At 38.7% G+C, this 16094-nt stretch overlaps 2 protein-coding genes across 2 annotated transcripts; one reads left to right on the top strand and one right to left on the bottom strand.

The window, feature by feature from the left end:
- Nucleotides 1-3229: 3229 nt before the first annotated feature.
- On the bottom strand, nt 3230-7212 carry LOC139943920 (uncharacterized). The gene is made up of 5 exons (XM_071940812.1): nt 6634-7212; nt 6488-6531; nt 6264-6332; nt 6054-6129; nt 3230-5914 (listed from the first exon to the last, which is right to left on the bottom strand). The coding sequence occupies exons 1-5, from the start codon at nt 6700-6702 to the stop codon at nt 5012-5014; spliced, it is 1161 nt and encodes a 386-aa protein (XP_071796913.1). The 5' UTR covers nt 6703-7212; the 3' UTR covers nt 3230-5011.
- A 2807-nt stretch (nt 7213-10019) lies between these two features.
- LOC139943919 (uncharacterized) lies at nt 10020-12571 on the top strand. Its single transcript, XM_071940810.1, has 2 exons — nt 10020-11068; nt 11982-12571. Exons 1-2 carry the CDS (start codon nt 10170-10172, stop codon nt 12460-12462), a joined length of 1380 nt encoding a protein of 459 aa, XP_071796911.1. The 5' UTR covers nt 10020-10169; the 3' UTR covers nt 12463-12571.
- Nucleotides 12572-16094: the final 3523 nt, after the last annotated feature.

Raw genomic sequence — 16094 nt, 5'->3', positions numbered from 1 at the left:
CATAGCTGAGAACTATAGCTGCAGCCAGAGCCAAAGATAATACACAGAGCCGCAGCCAGAGCTGAGACCAGAAGCCGCAGCCACAGCTGAGACCAGAATCTGCAGCCAAAAATGAAACCCAGAGCTGCAACCAAAGCTGAGACCCAAAGCCACAGCCAGAGCTGAGACCAAGAACCACAAAAAAACCAGAGCCCCCAATAATACCGATACTTTGCCGAAAGATAATTATGACGTCAAAATCTACACGGATATGTTTACCATCAACTTCGTCAATTACTTGTGAAATTGAAAGCTCTCATTCATTTTATGATCTCAGATCAAATAAATATCAGTACAATAAATAAAATTGTGACAAATGGAATAAATAATCGTGTTCCTAAATTTATGTCAAAGTAGAACTTGACAAACGAATGCAAATCACTTCATACAGCTAAACGAATTATACAAAGCTCAAAATACCAAACAAAACGAGGAGTTTGGGTAAAACAACCGAATTTGAAACATAAGATTTAAAAAGTAAGATTTAAGTTGCGTAACCGGGCAAGCGCTCGGAGCATAGCAGCTTTCGATGTAAAACAGTTTGAGAAACATTTCACTTGAAAAGATGAAAAGTTGAATCTGAGAAGCATTACTGCAGTAACACTTCTCATATTCCCATTAGGGGTACAGGGAGAATGAACATTTAAAAAGGATGGCAGAAAGAAGTAATCAGAAATTTAAAAAACCATTTCCCTTCGATTTATATACCACTGAGCATCCATTTCATTTATTACTGTTAAGGTAGATAACAAAATTATTGTATTTTCTTTCCGATTGTTCATAATCGATAAACATCAAAATACTGCAACGGCAACTGGCATAAAGATGGATAGAAACTGTCAGTAAGCACTTTGAATAACATGCAAGATCGTGTATAAACTTTTGTTCCTTCTTTTTCTCAGACATCATGACTAAATTAAAAATTTGTTGCACACTTAGAAATCAGATGTAAAAGGCACTGGGCACGTTTCGTAATTGTCAAAGAACAGTATTCTCACTTGTTTCTCAACATATGCTTAGAATAACAATCATGTGAAAATGTTGGCTCAATCGAAGTTGCAAGAGACTAATGAATGAATAAACACCCTTGTTGCGCAAATTTGTGTGCTTTCAGATGCCCGAAAAATGCTTCAGGCCTGAAGTCTTAGTCTTTCTCAGATTTAAATATTTTTGTGAAAAATTATCTCTCTCTCAAAAACTAAATTACTTTAGAGGGAGCCGTTTCTATCAGTGTTTTATACTATCAACAGCTCTCCATCGCTCGTTACTGCAAGTAAGTTTGTAAGCAATGTAAATTTTTAGTAATTAAAAAATATGTTCAGTGCCTTAAAAAAAAACACAAGAAACCTAATCACTGCTGTCTCTTTTGTTTTTAAATAAATAATATTTTATAATATATCAGTCAGTCACTTCATAACAAATACATCCTTCATTGATTATTTTATAACCAGGTCATGTATATCGAAGTAAGGTTATTCTGCTCTGTTCTATAAAGTCATTAATTAAAATTTCTATAACAGCAATAACCAAAAGGGTGAAACCAAAATCAAAATTCACTTTTCCTTGAGAAATGATAGTTGAGTTTTGCCAAACAGTAACTTTAGAGACAATTCTTCATCAATAAACTCTTTTCGCAGAAACTTCAAAATATGCAAAGTCCATGTGGAAACCATGTTCAAACTAATGACATTGTGGCGTTCGGAATAATGCTCATCGTCTGCTCATTACTAGTATTATAGTTTCATTAAACGCAATCTCACTCGTAATGATCAAAAGGTCATTCAATGAAAAATTCGTATAATATTTGAAGATTATTTTTCTTTTCTTTTTTCTGTCTGAAACAAACACTGTGCTATTAAGACCACTCTTGCTCCATTTACCAGGAGCGCCGAACTATGCAAATTAAGCAGTTCTATGAACTCCATGAATTGCACTAATGACCCTAGAGTCCTGAGCAGAAATACTTGATTCGGTAAATGTCTAATTCCAGTAACTAATAACAAAATATGATAGAGAAGAAAGCGAAGATGGGTTTCAGACTTCATAATTTCAATAATAACCCATCTTTCCGAAAAATGTAAATACATAGGCACATCGATCACTTGTTAGATACGTGCGATATATAAGAGATCGGTATAATTATTATGTATATATAGACGATGTGACCTGCGACATCAGGGTTTGGGGTTGAACACTAAAACAATGTTTCAAACCTAAAAATAAAACTTAAAAATTCCCGACAAAGTTCTCAAATTACATCTATTTAAATACTGATTTTAACAGTAGAATATAAGTACTTGTAATGCCAAATGCATTAATTTACTTTATCATATCAATATCATATTTAAATCTTGGTTCAAAGAAGACGTTTTGAATATGAATGTTTAAAGCCATTATACACTTTCGGTAAACAGTATTGTCCAAGTCCCACACTTCGTGTATCACAACTTATATTTCAAATAACAATCCTGTGGAAATTTAGGCTCAATCGGACATCGGAGTCGGGAGAAAATAACGGGAAAACCCACTCCTGTTTTCGCGCGTTTCGCCGTGTCATGACATGTGTTTATAACAAATCCGTAATTCTCGTTAACGAGAATTTATATTGTTTTACCGTTTTCTCAAAAAGTAAAGCATTTCATGGACTAATATTTCAAGAGAAGTCTTTCACCATTACCTTCTGTAAACCCTGTAAATTATTTGTAAATCTGTGAACTTTTTTTTTTTCTGTACCGAAAGGGTCCAATGGCTTTAAGTGTTCAACAATCATTTTCAAGTTCAAAAATCAAATTCAATCAACAATACCTTCGGACCGGCTTTTAAAACGACAGTAAAAAAAGTCTTCTTCGACAATTGTCATGAAGGTGGGTGTTGATGGAGGGAACAAAATTGTACGAATTGTTACAAACATGTTGAACATCGTACACTGAACGTTCAAACACTGTACTGTTGAAACAAAAACTTTCAAACAATTTCAACCGACTTTACCTTATTACTATACGGTACCAAAAATGTTTTATAGCACGCAGGAAGATGACGTTTGAAAAATCTATTGTCATGCAAAATATAACACGAGGTTAATGGTCGGAGAATATATTATTATTCACGATGATAAATTCGGTGTACTGACAATAACACTTACTGCCTAACTGTTATCATTAGGCCCTATACTACAACAATAGTTGTGTTGAAATATTATTTTAAAGTTGTTGTACATTCCACGACAAATTGAGAGTTATATATTATCTAGATTCATCTACTCGCGACAAAAACAGTAATTTCATTCATACATTTTTAACAATATTCTCATTATAGATTTGGGACAGTTAGGACAAATTCTAGTCCGAGTTTTATAATTTCATAATTATATATCAACTGTAAATTGTTTTTAGTGACAATGAATGCAGTATGTGGTTATTTTAGTTGAATAATTTAAAATATAAATTGTTTCTTTTTTAGACACTCCCAAAGGTTCTCCGTGGGTGTATGGATTTAATTTTAACAATATTATTTTTTTTCACAACTGAAACTTTGGAAACTGCATGGTGGAATTACGATATAGTAAGAGTGACTCCAGAAGACGACCAGAGAATACTGATCGAAACGTCGAGTTGAAACCAACGGTTCTTCTTTAGAGATAATCTTTACATGGTGCTACCGGAAACCTTACTAATTTGAGACTTGATGCGGCAATATGTGTTGGTACTTAGAAGCCACGCGTCTCAAACAAGGACGGCCTTGTCCAAAATATCCCTTGGAAGTAGGAGACAAAGATAATAAAAACAGTCTACATTTCTGGAAGGCATGCGTGTTTCACGATTTAAGTTCGCGTTTTTGTTTTTTACTGTGTTTTCGACACAAATGTTAAAATAATTGTAACAATGCTTTACAAATCATGCATTTTAAAATAACCTAATACTTGCAATTGCAAATTAAAAAAACGAAAACACAACATAATTTCCCTGCGCTTTTAAATATTTTTCTAATAAGGCAAATCGTGCAAAAGCTGAAAAACTGTTTTGTTTAAACCCATTCTTTGAGTTGCATAGCAAAGCAACTAGGCTCCTTGTGTAAGTCATTTCCCGCCAAAATGTGATAAAACAATCGTTATAGTTGTAACGGTGTCATTACAACAGCGTTACACACGTGTGTTGTTGTATTGAGTCACAATTGTCACAGTGACATTTGTAACGGCATTGTTACAATACGGTGTTACAAATGTTGCTAGAGTTGCAACAGCAATGTTACCGCAGTATCCTTTGTTTTTGTAACAAGTTAAATTATAATTTGTAGTGTTACACCTTAAAAGCCACTGGACACTATGGGTAATTTTCAAAGACCAGTTTTCTCACCTGGGTGTACCCCCAACATATGCATATAGATTCGATTGGTCATCGAAGTTGCAAGAGAACTATATAACGAAAGAACAAATATCCAGTGCATTGCACAAACTATCAACAGCTCTGCATTTCTCGTTAGCAATTTAATATGTTTTTAAGCTAATGTTGAGTTATTATCAATATAGTGTACAGTGCCTTTAAACACTCTTAAAGGCACTGGACACTTTTGGTAATTGTCAAAGACCAGTCTTCTCAACATATGCATAAAATAACAAACCTGTGGAAATTTGAGCTCAATTGGTCGTCGAAGTTGCGAGATAATAATGAAATAAAAAACACCCTTGTCACACGAAGTTGTGTGCGTTTAGATGGTTGATTTCGAGACCTCAAATTCTAAATCTGAGGTCTCGAAATCAAATTCGCGGAAAATTACTTCTTTCTCGAAAACTACGTCTTTTCAGAGGGAGCCGTTTCTCACAATGTTTTATACCATCAACCTCTCCCCATTACTCGTCACCAAGTAAAGTTTTGTGATTATTAATAATTATTTTGAGTGATTACCAATAGTGTCCACTGCCTTTAAGGGTGTTATGTTCAACATGATATTAAATAACAGTTTGATTCATCTTGTTCTACAAACAACTATTTTTTTCCTCTTCGTTAATAAGACTTTCCTCTCTTACAGGCAACACCTCTTCTCTTTCCTCTTGTTTGCCTTCCTTGGTGGGCTCCTTGAAGAAACCCTTCATGGACGTGCACTCCCGGACAGTCACAGTGACGTCTTGCGATGTTACATCCGTCACCAAGACCTCAGATGCGGGAAGATGGGATGGTTTCCAAGGCGATCTCTTCAACGTCTGCTGCTGGTACTTTCTGATGTTGGGTAAAAGATCTTCTTTTTTAATGTGGACAACCACAGACTGTTGAGCCGAAGAAGTGCCCTGGGGAATTGTCACTGATGGGGGAGATGGTGATCGGGTACTAACATTTACCACATCCACATCATCAGAGGGTGAAGATGGTTCCTCTAATTTTGATGCTCTATCTTCGTCAAGAGAGGGTGTATCTGACTTGCTCGACGATTTCGCTTTCTTCTTCTTCTTGGGAGTTGGAGGAGCTGACGTGGTGACCGGTGACTTGACCTTGACCTTTGGTGAGGTCACCGTGGTGACAGCGGGGATTGTGAGCAAACCATCCCGTATTAGACCGGGGCTCTTTTTGCCTCCACCTCCCCCCACTTTTCGTAACGAGTCCGGTGTATCACTCTTCCGTCTCACCTTTGTCTTTTTCTCTTTTGCTAATTTGGTCTCTAGTAAACCTTGAGGTTTCTCACCCAAGCTCACTTTTGTATTGGAGTTCTCATCAGTTTCACTATGGACCATGCCGTCCTTGTTTCCAGTTGCTGCTGATTTGCAAGCACGCCTGTTATCAACGCGTTCCTCGGGTGACTCCCGTTTGAGCTGCTTGGCTTGGCGGGGCGGAGGCTCTCCCAATTCAAGTTCAGATTTTCGTTTTAAGACGGACACAGCTGCCGACTGTTGGAGGACAGAAAACCAATAGATTAACCTCTACAACCATAAAACCTACAACACTGAACACGACATCGCTTTTTCAAAAACATAGAAAATGTATGAAAATCGCGCGCTCAGATTTAAAAAAAAATCACTGGCTTACCTTTCTTCGTCCCCTTGGAGCGGGTTTTCGACCACGGAGGCCCGGTGTGGAAGCCCCGGCCGCGCCACCGCTCTGCCTGGAAGGTTGTAATACACAACGGACAAAAATACAGGAATTTAGTTAACTGGCTGATAAGACATGATCAACAACATACGCAATCAAAACTTAGTTATTGGTAGCATATGAAAATGGTGGAAAGAATGGAGTTACCTTTGGCTGATGAACATTTCGACAAGGCGTCGGTCTATAATATTGTCTTCGGGCTCCCAAGTATTGTACCTGGTGAAATAAAATGTAAAACAAAACAGTTTATTAAGGCATTCTGGTGTAATATATCTATCGAGAATCAATAATCAATTTCAAACATTATTTCATGGAGGAAGATTATTATACACTCGATTTAAAACGTGTAAACAGAGAAATTCAAAACTCACTTGTTCGACCAGCCTTTCCATTTTACAAGATATTCCGGCTTGCCCTGGTGCGAGTAGAAAGAGAAAATGATTAGACTACACCGAGAAAAGGGGTGTGTATTTTAAGTAGACATAATGGTTAAAAGAAAAATGTATCAAGACATTACCTTCCGTATTCGGCGTTCTTTAAGCTCTTCGGCAGCGTAAACCTGCTCTCCCAGGTCTTTCAACTCCATGGTTTTGTGTATGGTGTTGTGTTTCGGAGATAGACTGCGTACTCCCTTGACGCTGCTCTGCACGGTGGGGTTACGTTGAAACTCGCCCGGCCCCTCAGCCTTTAACTACTAGTTTCGTGGTCAGTTACAAAGGCCAGTAAAACCAATAGTACATATGGATTATCACAATTCATGATGGAATATATCCATTCAACCAAAACAAACACAGTTAGCTACGGCGTAATAGTCTTCAACAGTATTGTCTCTCATGCGCTGCATGAGGACGTAGGCTACATAGCACCATGTTTAGTACGAACCCGATGTATATGTACACATACATTCTTACTTATGACCCCTCTGATTTTACACACAGTGAGGGTTACTATACAGTGTGTTGCATCCATCCAACCAGCCAGGCCTATCTCCATGTTCGTCAGGCTACCCAACCTTCATACAGCCTACTAACACTTACTGATTACATCCCATAATAGACTACCGTCAATGACGTGAAACTTCAGCTCGAGCAATGGCGACCAGCTGCTGCAATAACTAGCCGTGTATGTACTGTATACTGTGATGTATGGCGGTGTATGAATAAAGACTTACGGAAGCCCGCACAGACCATTGTCTGTGTGGTGTTGTTCTTTTTTATTATCACTTGCTATAACTTGTACAACAATAGTTATGTTCACTACGCTGGATGTTATTTAAAGACTTGTTTGTCGGTGAAGAATAGGTGACGTTGAAACTTGAAACTATGCACGAGTGATGAATTTCAAGGGAAGATAGTCACTAATATGACCGTTTCAATAAACCTAACGGAGCCCACGGTCAGGTACTTATTTAGGGACCAGGAATATGATCCGTGCTTTAAAAAAATTTCCGAGTTTAGTAGCGTATTATTATAGTGGACCATTAATCGAAAATAGTCCGCAGCCATATACCCGACTTTTGCGATAGGTTGTTAATTCTTTTTGCCCACTGTAAGCCCCAACATTCGAGATGTAGTCGTTTCGGTATAAAATCATTTGTAAAGAAAAGGTAAAACTAATTTGTCCTTTTAAAGGTTATTTTAACAATGAGAACCGATTCATAAGTTTATTGAACATTGTCTCTATAGTATTTGAAATAGTTTCTAAGTCATGAATAGAAACTTGATTCGGAACGAACTTTTCCTTTTGAGTTTTGAAGTCATTTAAAATCTGAAATTTGAAGCTTTAGTTGAACAGGTAGGTCTGTATATAATAAAATAAAAGGTTGGTCCGTCAAAACATAAACGGTTGGAATTTTGTTTTCTAGCAAGGCAAAATTTAAGCCTCCGTCCTGTGGTGGGGGAGTGGGTTGTCATGTGTAGCTGAGAGCGTTGTCCTGCGAAGCTACGAGCGAGTGCATGTCAATAAGAAACAGACAAAAACATAAAAGTTAGGATTATCAAATTATTGTTCACTCACTGCAATTGTGTTTTATATAGTCCTAAAAGACCCGTCCGGCGATTCACGTTTCATGCTGTTTACACTTCATTCATTCATTTCATTCATTGGTGGACGTCCATTACAAATATTCCATGGCAGCCAAATGCTAAATATTGCGGGTATTTTTTTGACATCAAGTCAAAAGAAAATAAGGAAATCTAGTATAAAATGCAGACAAAAAGGTGCACAAGGCACACATTGAAGACAGACAATTTGAAAATGCTTTAAAAACAGTGAACGTACGCACATTACTAGCAATACAACATAATATGCAAATATTCTTTGAAAATGGCTGATGGACACAACTAGGATCCCGACTTTGGTCAAGTTACTAAGAACTACGGCTCATTACTGATTGGGCGAATTTTGGTGCACTACCATTATGAACTATAGGTCTAATTAAAGACCTGCTTGAACGAAAATGTCAAGTCGTGAACTTTGCTGAATTCCACTTAAAATGTTTTCTATGAATAAGGAAATCGAGTCATATGATTATAAATAGGTTTCAATTGTGTAAAAAAACAATCATTTTGTATGCCCTTGTCCAGAGCTTTTCTGCGAGATTTGCGAAAAGCCCCGTTACGTTATCACTCTCAAAACGTCATAAGTAGATAAAGCCGCTTTGTTGCAGCGTGGATGTTTAACAAAGCAAACTCCCACAAATGACGTCAGCGGTATTGTCCTTTGACGCCCGCTCTCAACGGCAGAAGTGTTTTTAGTTTTTCAAAAAACCTTTAGGTAGGGGCCTGATTTTTTAATCGATAATTACGAAAAGTTCAGAAGTGTACACATATCAAAATTACATTAAAATGGTGAACAAGTGCATTAAAAACAAGTAAAAATAAAATTTCTGTTGAAAACATTCCGCTCAGGTAGCTGTTTAAGTAATAGCTTTCTCAAATCAATACAAAAAAATTGTTATCATAAAACTAATAATTATCTCAATTTGCGGATAAACATCCAAAAATCGAACCGAACAATCTTAGTCGTACGCTATACATTTTTCAGAGATCAAAATGTTTCTTTTTATTTCGTCTTAAAATAATGGGCATTAGTATCAAAAAGTATTCTAATACGGGAAATGGCATACAACGCGTAACTTGGTTGAATTTAGCCGCGTGCGTAACGGTTACGTTTATACGGCATAGTACCGTGATCTTCGTATTGCGTTACGTTATTATTTTATTTACGTGACACAATTTCAAGTGACGTTATTCTAATGAACCTACATGTTCACACCGTCGTACACTGTAAAAATAGTGTTTAGAGTTACAAACACAATCCAATTTTTAAACATGTACCTGTCCACAAGGTTTGTATAGCACACACAAGAATTTTTTTTTTGGGGGGGGGAGGGGGATGGTGCAAAATTTATATTTTGTTGGAATTCCTGACACTGTTTTACAGTGGGATAAAGAAGTGTGCCCATATTGGAATTTGGTAGGCCTACTCTTAAATAAATTAATTTAAGTGTGTCATACAATCTTCACACGGTTAATAAATATAGTGCATCTGTTATTTATAATCGAGCAAAATGTTCTATGGGTATTGTATTGGCACGATCTAAATCAAGTGACATTTTTCTAACTATGTACGTATAGTGTTCACATGAATAGTGGAATAAAGAAGTAGGCCTATAGGCTTATATTGTTGGTACATTAAAATAGTTTTGTTGTTTCCATGAAATCTTCACACGGTGATTAACTACGAAGTGCCTATTACTGTATAGTCGTCACTCTAGATGGCAGAGCGTATTGATATAGCACTATTGTAATGACTGTTGCCACATCACGATTGTGTGCAACGTTGTAGGCATATTCAGCTTATAGCCGGATGACCTTTATTATGCACATGGCATTACTAGCCCTGCGTATTAACGTCCGCCTTATTATAATCACGTAGTCATACACACGGGTGTGTACTAACTACTGTTGTGTGTACAATGTATAGTCGTGGGTAGCATGACTCTAGTTAGTACGTGGAGCAATAGTACAACCACGACCATTACAGAAAAAGATGGCCGCACGTGTACCAGCTCGCAGCTTTACAAATGTTGATTCTGAAGAAAATAGTGTTGCACGAGGGAGTGGGGACATGCAGAAGCAACCGGGTTCTAGTCGTGAAATTCAAGGGGCGTCATCGACCAGCTATCAGAAACGTGAACGCTCCCAGAATTGGGATCATTCGGATAAATGCCTGCTGGTGAAACTCGTGCAGAAACGGCTTGCCGTCATCGAGAACAAGGCTGGGGACACCGTGTCCGTTCGCCAGCGCAAGCAGGCGTGGAAGGAGGTGTACAATGAGTTCTCGGTTAAAGTTGGGGGCGTTCCGCGAGAGCTGCAACGCATCCGCGAACAATGGAGGAGGATCAAGCACTGGGCAAGACAAGAGATGAACTACTACCACGAATCAGAGGAGCAGGATTTGAATAAAGGGGGTGCTACTCCTACGACCAGGAAACCCAACGAGCTCGCCAAACACATCTGCGAGCTCATGAGCGGTTTCGAACACACGTACGCCCCCGGTGGTAGTACCGGCTTTGACAATGAACTTCAAGAAGTGCCGGCTTCATACCGCACCGCTGACGGAGAACAACTTCACCCACAATTCATTCCGTATCCGCTCATGGACTCCTCGCGGCAAAGCGCTTCCGGTGCCCCACCCTCTAGTGTTTTATCTGATGATGACGCCATCCCAGTTACCTTGGAAACTGTTGTTGAAGTGAAACAGGAGCCAGTGAGCGTGGACCTGGTTGGTGATGAGGACCAGAGTGACTTTGAGTTAGTACCAGCAGCAGCGGGCACGTCAGGGGGAGGAGGGGGCGCCCTCATGGTTACGGCTGCTACAACGATGGGCTCGGCCTCCTTGTCGGCGACACAAATTCGTCGGAAACGCACCGGTGAAAATCTCCCGAGGTATCTGGCCTAGATTGATTGAAAGGGGTGTTTTTGTTAATCACTGGCGGGGGGGGGGGGGGGTGCTAGTTTGGATCGGGTCGTACTTTTTTTTGCACATGATAATTGCCATCCTCAAAGATGTTTGTTTGTTTAGGATTCCATTTTTTAATCGATTTAGAAAGAAAACGAAATTATCATTTGAAAAGCATTACGACGGTGGTCTTTTCGTAGAGCAGCAAACAAAAAATGCGATCAGATCCGTGTACCCCACATCGGGCCCGATGTGTGTTAAGTTTCCCAACAGGGTCAATTAACATAGGCTGAAGAAAGTTCAATCAAAAGAGGGCGCTATGCAGACGGTACTTCAACATAAATCGTTGTATTGGGGAAAGGGTACACCAGCATCTCAACCTAGGCAATTTAAATTGGCGCTCCAAAATATACCACAATAATATTGCAGTAAAGCATATAACCGTAATCAAGAGAAATAAACGGATATAGATTCAGAACCTTTCAAAATACACATTTAAAATGTTGCTTGGAGACTTGACAGTTCGGTAAGATCATGTTCTCTCCCAAAACAGACACTGGCGAATTAGAGCGGGTGGGGTGGGGTTTATATTTCCACCCCTTTTTGTTAAAGATTCCCCCAACCCCACCACCACCAGATATGATGGCGGCTCTGATCATAATTATGACAGTTGCGCCGCCGTTCGCCATTAACCAACACTCAAACACACACACACACCAGAAGATTGCTGTGTAAAATATATTTAAAACACTGCATGATGCCATCACTCACTTTTTCAAACAATAATTTATTGACTGCACTTGCCAAGAGTCCCATCGTATTGTGCCGTACAAAAAAGCTCAACCTACTTTTACTTTTCACGATTATTATTAATCATCATTTTCTTTTTTTTTTTTACAGCTGGACTAAGGACTTCCCAGGAATAATAGGCGAAGGGACAGCCCAACAACAACAACAGCAACGTCCCCACGATGATGACGACGACGTAGATGACAACGACTCGGACTTCCTGGATGAAGATGACTCCGATGATGACATCGGGTCGTTGTCCGACTGGGGACAGGACAACCCCGTGGGTCTCAACCACACCTATGACGGCGGCCGTTCGTCCACAACCACCCGGCATCGTCATCGAGGGACCAGGGAATCTGACGCCAAATTCGAGCGGCAGCGACTGGGGTTTGCTCGCCGGGAATTCAAAAGGCGGATGCAGATGATGGAGTCACAGCATGCCCGCAAGATGCAGATCTTGGAATTACGGAGGGAGACTGAACTGCTTAAGAAGAAGATTGTTTTCCGACAGTTGAAGCAGCACAGAGTAGCACCTCAGGCGAATACTTCTAACTCGTTTCATGGTAGACATGGAAACAGTCACAGATGAGGAAGGAACTGTGATGGGCTGTAATGACGTGGGATGATTTTTTATATACAACTATTTTCATGGATAAGTTAATCTGGACGTTTAGAATGTCATCTTTTATTCATGATGAGCCAGTTATGACATGGTGTAGGCGTTTTCGATATTGTTTTGCACAGTGACATTTTAAAGTGTGTTTTAACGGAATACTAGTGACGTGGGATTTTTATTTACAACCTTTTTCCAGAAAGAGTTAGCCTGGACGTTTAGAAATGTTATCTTTCATTCATGATGGGCCAGTCTGACACGGGGCCTTTTCACAAAGAGCTAAGATTGATCGTAACTGCGAATCAATCATAGTTGCTTAGTAAAGTGTGATGTCACAATACAAATCACCATGGTGATACTGACAATTTGTCTTTTATACAGTGGATTTTATTGCTTTTTTGAAATTGAGCTTAGATGTGGGAATTTTTTGGTATTACGGTTTGCACAGTGTTTCGGATGTATTTAGAATGTATTAAAAAAATTAACCTAGAAAGAAAAGGAAAAAAATTGGAAGTTAAAAGTGTCAATAATGGAACCGAGTACTCTAATGACGTGGAATGTTATACAACCCCTTCTAGGGATGGACGTTTACAGTATCATCTTTCATTCATGATGGTCCATGACATGATGTGGGAATTGTTGGTATGGTTTTTGCAGTGTTTCAGACGGTATAAAAACTATCAAATATAAACCACCGGGTAAACTGACCGGATAAAATATTGTTTAATGATTTGGGGTTGACAATTATAACAAATTGACTTGAGGGGGGATTTGAACCAACGACCTCCGGATTAACAGTTTTTTTTAAATTTCTATTTTGTCATTAATGTTTGTTCGGGGTGCCCAGTCAGAAGATAAAAACAGTAATATTTTCCTGCTCATCTCGCTAAGTTGAATTCCTGTGTTCTTTTTATGCCCCCCTTGTTTTAATGACAACCCAAATTTTGATATTGTCTGTAATTTTATTGTTTTATCTGTACATTTTGTAAATTCAATGTTTTTTTGCCTGTGGCAACTAATTTGAATGTTTTTAATAAACCATGAGTAATAATAATAAATAAAAGTCAACAAATCGAAAAACAAGGGAATAAATAAATCCAGAATAAAAAGAGTAACACTGGAGTTAAAAGTATGAGTGATGAAACTAATTACTTCAGAATTCGACTTGTACGTTTTTGTAAGCAGCATTATTACGAACCCCAATTTTTTTTCTGTATCACTTTTAGCTGGTCCATTCTCTTGCCTTCCGTCCTTTTTGTGGTAAATTCTGTTTATTTTCTGTATTGTTCGCACCCAACGTTCGCCACCTATTTGCCTCTGTCGTTTAAGTTTTAAAAAGATCATTGCATAGAGACAAAAGCGGTCGTTACGTCAACAGAAAGAGATGGAACGCGTGAATAAGATCATTAATGTTTATGCAAATAAATATAGAAATACATTTTTGCATTTAATGTCCGAACCGATTGCGTTGTTTGTTGATGTATTTCCCGTATTGTGTTTGTCTTTTTATATACACATTTGGAGTCTTAAATTCAAAGCAGTTTAGGTCAACTACATTAATCACAGGGCGCCATCCTGTGACATGACTTAAACGAACGAGAATGTCTATTAATTTGGGCTGAAAGACTCACACATTACAAACAGAAAAGTCGCCTAGTACGGTAGATAAAAGCCAAATAACAAAGCAAGTAGGCTAATTGGCACTGAAGTACATTTTGAGTTAAAGAAACTCAGACACAAATTTGCACTTTGCAAAGGATATTACCTTTTTGCACGAGTCCGCAACTAACGATGACCCAAAACATTTATTTCTTATTTTAATTCAATCCATGAATGAGGATAGTAATACTTTTGGCCTCATATTCAATAACAACAGCATAAGCACTTTTTAAAAATAACTTATGGTCAACGCAGTTTTCCAATTGCACTTCGCTCTAAAATCTCCCGGGTCAGAATTGACCCGGATCAATTCCCATAGAGCCTGACAAATATCAGGGTCAGTTTGACCCGGAAATGGGTCAGTTAGACCCGGAATCCTTGGCAAGATGACAACCAAATTAATGGGTTAGACTGTCGTAGAATCCGAGTTGGGATTTTCAAACATTTAACCATTTTCTGGGTCAGTCTGCCTGTAAATGGGTCAGGCCCATGGGACTTGGAATCTCGGTCAAATCTGACTCGGGAGAGTTTAGAGTGTACTCGTACAATGCAATCATGCTGTAATCGTGAATTAATTTAACGTCAGTAGTGTGGTTTCGAATCCTACCCGAGTAACATGCCTGTGATATTTTTTTCACAGGACTCGGGAAAGCCCTGAGTATAGTGCTAACATCGGTGTAATTATTCTTTATCCCCGATGCAAATGTTATGTAGTGGTTTTTGCTGTACTACCGTTTTTAGGTTTACATATAGACATATAGGCCAATACATAAAAAAGAAATTAGGCCTTCCTCCCGGTCACAGCTGTTCTGTTCATTTATTTGATTTAATGTCACTGGAAATTATAATTTAAAATACTTGGTAGCGTTACTAACGAGAAATGGAGAGCTGTTGAAGTATCAAACATAGTGAGTGTTTTTTTCGGTCACTGTTCTCTTGACTCTTCGATGACCAATTGAGTCCAAATGTTCACAGATTTGTTCTTGTATGCATGATGGGATAGACGAGCTGAGAAAACTGGCATTTGGTTGGCAACAGGTCCAGTTCCTTTAGCAGATTGATAATTAATCATGCAATATTCTAAAGAAGGCCTCATAACCTGGAATAATTATTGAGTATTTGCACTGTATACGGTTGTTATTATGTTCCTATGTATGTGAACCCTTTTTACCATTCAGTTCAAAGACCTATTTGCATTGCTCCAGTTACGCGTGATCCGACCATCCGACACTCTCGCCAAAAGCCAACCCGATAGGGTGCTTCTCCGCATTTGGCGGCTAGTTTGAAACGGGTTTTCCGATTGGTCGATCGTGGTTTGACGTCACTAATTATTACTCAGAAGGGGAATCCCCTGTAAGTTCCCACCGAGCTAGGGTCACGTTCGAGGTCAGCGTGACGTCAGGTTTCCATTCAACGTTTTATACAATCCATCTATACTATTTTCTACATTACGTTGGGGAAAACCATTAAATGCTGTGTGCTCTTTACTGCGTCGCATCCACTGTAAAATTGGCGCTCTGTTTGGCTCAAGTGGACAAAATTTGGGGAAATTTTCAGAAGACATGAAGATCAAAACGTACATGTAGGCTTTCTGCCCCAACAGTGTGAACGTGGAGTGTGAACAGCGATAGCCAGGTAGCCTGGAGATCCCCACCCGCATTTTGTTGAAACACTTTCTGCACAGTGGTTATTAAGGTGTGTGGTTTGATGAATGTCGATGTATGGGGTGTTAAACGGCCACCGCCCCAAAACGCCATTTTTGTTGACTAGTTTCTTTTGTTTGTCTCCGTGGAGTTGAACCAGAACGACGGTAAGGTCAGCATTTATCAGAATTCATTTTTTCATTTCGTATTTTCGTTTTGTTTCGTGTTTTATTTTTTACCTTTAGGCTAAACGCACTGGACATAGTATTTGTAATCACTCAAAATAATTATTAACACAAAAACTAA

Source organism: Asterias amurensis, chromosome 11 (assembly GCF_032118995.1).
Source record: "Asterias amurensis chromosome 11, ASM3211899v1".
NCBI lineage: Eukaryota > Metazoa > Echinodermata > Asteroidea > Forcipulatida > Asteriidae > Asterias > Asterias amurensis.
Note: the sequence above shows the minus strand (reverse complement) of the source record. Positions and strands in the feature narration are given on the sequence as shown.